We start from the raw sequence: 5,472 nt of genomic DNA on the forward strand, positions 1-5,472 counted from the left end.
GTACTACATCAATATTGTTATAAATTATTACTAGTGATTAGCACCGGTCAATGAGTTGGTTTCATTAAAAGATGTGACAGTGACGGGTGTTTAATTAGCATTTATGATACATAAGCATTAATCTTGCTATGTAGCAAAGAAAATATACATTAAAATTTATACATAAGCATTAGCCCCTGTTTGGCCCCCATTATGGGGAAAATTTAATGTATAAAATAGTGTTTTTTGAAAAATGAGTGGTTGAAAAAGAAAGAAAAATTTTCGATTTACGTGTAATATTATTTTATGGAAGATTGTGTGGTTGAAAATAGGAGAGAGAAAAGTAGAATGTAATGTAATGTAATGAAAATCAAACAGGGGTTTAATCTTACAATGTATGAATCTTAATGAAACCAACTCATTGACCCGTTAGGGCCACTCATCATGAAAAATCAACAAAGATCTCAAATGTACGAATCAAAGAGAGCATTTAAAAAAAAAAAAACAAAAAACAAAAAAAGGTCGATCCTGCAATCAATTTATATCTCAGATGAGTCAAAAGGCGATTTTACAATAGGGCGTAAATGCTAAATTATCATTTCACAAAGGCATTGTCACCGCCTATTTTTGACAATAAATATTAGTAAAATGGGAGTGAACCATATTGCTAGTGAAATAGATCAGCAAAATGACAACTCAATTCTTTGAAAGCTCCAACAGAAGGATTCATACACAAATCCATAACGAGCAAATCATACCACACGATCAGATGACTTTGCAGTTTAACAAAGATGTTGAAACTGTTGTATTCAAAATGAGTTCAGGAATAACGAAGCAACATCTGATACACGACCACTTAAAATGGTTTTCCATGGTCCTGTGTTGGCCGCTCCCAGTCCTTCAGAAAGCCTACAACAGATCCATATATATGCAATTAGAGAGAGATATAGAGTGAGCATCAATAGTTCAATACTCCATATAACTGAGTACAAAATATCCATCTACTTCAGGCAATGTTAGACTTACAAATTTACTTAATTAGACTTGCCTGGCCTTCCCCAGTATTGCCGGTTGGCTTGTGGAGATAACATGTCATATGACACATTAGCCTCCTTCACTACAAATTCAGAGAGCGTGGAAGTAACCTCGTCTCTGGCTTCACGCACCCTTAGTTGGCAGCGGACTCGACTGTCCTCTGCAACCCAAGAATGTGCATGAACCACCAACCGTGGCCTTACTCAAACTTCTTCATTTGTGGTGAAGGAGGCTCCTATGAACCTTAACAAATCCACAAGTCAACTATAATGAAGAAGCAGGCTCCTTATATAGGCCTAGGTATTCATCTCTATGCCATCCTGACGGTTGATTTCTCTCTCACACTGACACAGATGTCGAGGGCGTGCAATTATATGCAGTTAAGCGGCTATAACTGTAGTGTCAGAACATTTGAACTAGATAAACATGCCATAAATTCAGTCTATTCAATTGGTTTGTCTTTATTTTTATGGATTACAAATATTTAGCATGCATTATCACTTCGCATTAGGCCAGGCTGGCCCAGACTTCAAAAGCTTATGTTTCACATGGACTGTTTTTCTATCTTTTATATATTTCAGGAAAGTTATATTTTGACAAAAAATCTTAAAAATTTTTGGGCCCAACTCGTGACATGCATCCGGACGCTTGAATTAGGAAATACAATTTCCTTTAGAAGTGAGGACACAAGACATATTCCAATGCACACGGATGAAAACATGAAAACAGAAGGTATTTGAGAAACATGACACAGAAACTGCCGAATGAAACCTACAACTTTGAGGATGACCAACAATATGTACAGCTTATTTTCGAGAGACATTAAGAGTAAAAACTATCACTATTCATTCCACAGATAAAATTTTTCACTGCCTAATTCAAGATTGAATATGGAAATTAAAGGTAACCAGCATGGATTACTTTGTACAAACAAGGTTATTGAGAAAGAACTGTCCTGTATCGACATGCCTACAACATGACGATGTAATTTGTGACTTTATATTATTATCAGAAGAAGTCGTTCATCCTCATCAAAAAATAAACATGCGTAAGATGGATGAATTAAATAAATGAGAAAATTAATAAACACATACTGAATGGTATTTCTCCAAGAGACATATATATCTGGTCATCATCATAAAGAGTCCCCTGCAATAAACATTGAAAAGTTAGTAAGAACTCGTCTCTAATTACCAAAAACATTCCTCAGCCAGATGTCACCAAAGCAGATGGAAAATACATTGCACGATTAAAGGTATCAATAATATGAAGACTCGACATGATTGATGCATGACACTAAAAAGTGGTGAAACTTTTATTCCAAATCAGAAAGTTATCATTAGTCACCCCTTACCTCTCCATTATGAAGGCCCAAATCATTGTGCTGAGAATCCAACTCTGTGGGTACAGAAGAACATTCAGGTCTATCATTTCCAAGCAATTCTGACATCACAAATCCATAACCATCTCGGATGTCAGGAATCTCATTAGCATCGTGTACGTTATTAGGGAAGCTATCCGGGCCAGTAAATACAGTATCAGCTCTGCATAATTGAGACATACCATCATAAGAGACTTTCCAGATGACGAATAAATGTAATGCAGATTATATTTTGCTATATTAGAATTTTCAAGGATTTTTGTACATCTGTAACTGTACATGTGTGGATATGTAAGGACAGGAAACATACTGAGAACAAAAGTTCACCTTCTCTCTGGAGTGAAGGTCTTGTCTTCATACACAGAATCAATTTCCAAATCAATCACCTCAATGTCTTTATCATCAACTCCATGCTTACCATTTTTATTAGACACGCGACTATAGCAATTACTTATAGACAAATCAACATCAATAGGTGCTTCTAATTTTGCACTTCCAGTGATATTCTCATTCCCATCACAAGTCTCAATAAGATTAAGGTCGAAAGTCTTAAAAGAGCCCGGAAATAGCTGTTTCTCTTCTGTGTATTGACATGATTCAGCATGACCTTTTGGAAATAGTGAAATACACAAACTCTTCTGATCAGGAGACAAAATTACATGCTTACTGCTTGAAGTTTCTGGCTTGTGTGAATTATGCTGAGTTTCCATTGAGTTAGCACGAGGCAAGCAGTCATCAGATCGAGTTCTCAAGGGAGCCCATTCTCTAAGTTTTTTAGTTCCCTCCCTACCATCAAAGCTAGCAACTAAGGCTCGTTTTTCGCCACTTTCCATAAACATGGAGCTGGACCTTCGAAATTCCTGCAACTCCTTATCCACTTCTTGATCGTTTAATACAGATCTGTCAAGAAAAGATCTAGCCTTTGAGCACAGTCCTGTCCTCGAAACACGTGTAACACCCACATTTTCCTCCACAGTTGGACCTTTCAGAATGTCAGAGTCGATGCTTTTTAATTCATGACTTTGACCAGAAGAAGCAATACCAGCAGAACTATCATTGAGCATATCTGTGGCATGCAATCCAGAGCCTTCAGAAAGTTTATTCTTATTTATGTTCTCGTCTTCAGTGATAGGATTCGGATCAAGCAGCATACCTCTAATAGATGATGAAGAATAAGTTTTAGTGGAAACATTTTCAAATTCGCAGTGCATCCCTGAGTCAATATCATCTTTGCTCTCTAAATCCTTCTCTGCAGAAGCTGTGACCTCCGTGCTCTCGCCCTCTTTTTGCTCCAAATCAATGTCATGGCATCCCTTTTTAGCCTCCCCAGTTCCTGATTGGCTCTCCTCATTGGAGTCTTTAATGACTTCCTCGTCAGCATTTGATTGGAGATCCTTCTCATTGTCAGAACACCTTGTTTTTGCACAAGCACCACCAGACTCAGGATCAGCCATATTGTTACTTTCTTGAGTTAATTCACCAGGAGATGAAGTCTTCCCTCCACCATCTCCTTCTTTATCCACAGGCTGCCCAACAAGATGTCCAGAAGAAGCCCCTTCAGCCTCCAAACAGGAGGAATCCCTATTCCTACCAGACCATGGCTTCTTTCTTCCAATGTTATGGTTGGACTCAGCTCCTGTACTTACTCTTGCAAAGCTTCTCGACCCCATTGAATTATATTCAACACAGTGTCTTCTCGCACCAGGTCCTACATCCCCTGGAGCATCCATCGAACAGGAATCTATCTGTTTCTTCAAGACACCATTTTGCCACTTTCCTGAGACTGCATTTGATGGTAGCACTCCATTAGAAACCAAATACTCAGCAGCCAACTTACCAGCTTCCATGAAAATGTCAGTCTCAAGTGGTAGCTGGAACTGCTTTGAGTGGCCAACACGTCCTTGGGAACCACGATTATAGTTCCTATATTTCAAATTATACATCCGAGAACCTCTTGTTGTTCCTTCAGGCAAACTATGGGAGCCAACGGCCACGCTGCCCATCCCCGTCGCATTAGATCTGTACCCTTTCCCTGGACCATTACGATGCCTTGACTGCATGATTTTCAGATGTCTGGACGTGTGCGCTAGTTTATGTATAGTCTACTCGGCAACTGAGAAAATTCCAACAAGATTTCTCAATGTTTGATCAGATGATTCAAATCCGCTCGTGAACAAGGAACATAATCAAAAAACCACGTCCAAAAATATTTCACAGGTTAATAAACCCAATCTCTGCATATTATCCAAATACTGCATAAAACATCATCTGATGATGCAGATTTTCAAATATCAGAACCTTCAAGGCAAGCAAAGTATATTCCACTTCAAAAAATTAATTAATAATAATAACAAGACAGTAATACTTTAATGCTGTCCCTTTATAACAATTTTTATTCCCAAGCCCTAAAAATTAAGTACATTCTTTTTACTTGAGCTAGAGATAAAACTGAAATTTGAACAGATCTTGATGTAAATATCCTCAAATCCAATCGTAGAAAAGCATACTATCAAGTCTCAACAACGCAGATCTAACAGTTTCTCAATTAAAACTTCAAATTTAGTACAAACATTTGTGTTTCTTACCTTCTTTATTGACTGAAGCAAAATAGGTGTTGCACGAGTTCCAAAGCTGAAGTATTCAAGAAACTAGCCTTAGAGATCCATTTCTCATCACCAATTCAATTGCAACACCCAAAACTTTTTCATATACATATTTTCAAATGTATATACATCTATGCGGACCGAGTGCAGGTGTGTAAATCTTAGGCCAATTTTTTTGCAATCCATGAATCAATTTGACTTCGATGTCAGTTGTGTGAATACATGCCCATGTTTGCTCGATTTTAACATTCCTTTTTCTTTAAATTTATTTTTAACAGAATCACGTTGAGTAAATTTAACCAATAATCACTGAATTTTACACTTAATTACAATTTGCTCACTCATCTTTCACATATTACTGAATGCTCACTCATTTTTTCATATAATTACTCATTCACCACTCGTCTCTTCAAATAATTGGGCTACTTTTACGGCAAATTTTCGACAACTTCCGACCACAAAGAATGTCGAATT

General features: G+C 37.4%; 1 protein-coding gene across 4 annotated transcripts; it reads right to left on the reverse strand.

Moving 5' to 3' along the window:
- Nucleotides 1-489: 489 nt before the first annotated feature.
- Nucleotides 490-5,268, reverse strand: LOC111392288 (uncharacterized protein At4g26450-like). 4 transcript variants are annotated; one of them, XM_023017596.1, is made up of 5 exons: nucleotides 4,981-5,268; nucleotides 2,723-4,508; nucleotides 2,369-2,558; nucleotides 2,109-2,163; nucleotides 490-888 (listed from the first exon to the last, which is right to left on the reverse strand). In XM_023017596.1, exons 2-5 carry the CDS (start codon nucleotides 4,453-4,455, stop codon nucleotides 836-838), a joined length of 2,031 nt encoding a protein of 676 aa, XP_022873364.1. In that variant the 5' UTR covers nucleotides 4,456-4,508; nucleotides 4,981-5,268; the 3' UTR covers nucleotides 490-835. The 4 variants fall into 4 exon arrangements, with proteins under 4 accessions (XP_022873364.1, XP_022873365.1, XP_022873366.1 ...); XM_023017597.1 differs by having other exon boundaries at nucleotides 2,723-4,663; nucleotides 4,981-5,240; XM_023017598.1 differs by having other exon boundaries at nucleotides 2,723-4,693; nucleotides 4,981-5,240.
- Between the last annotated feature and the right edge of the window lie 204 nt (nucleotides 5,269-5,472).

Source organism: Olea europaea, unplaced genomic scaffold (genome assembly GCF_002742605.1).
Source record: "Olea europaea var. sylvestris unplaced genomic scaffold, O_europaea_v1 scaffold915, whole genome shotgun sequence".
NCBI classification, from domain to species: Eukaryota; Viridiplantae; Streptophyta; class Magnoliopsida; order Lamiales; family Oleaceae; genus Olea; species Olea europaea.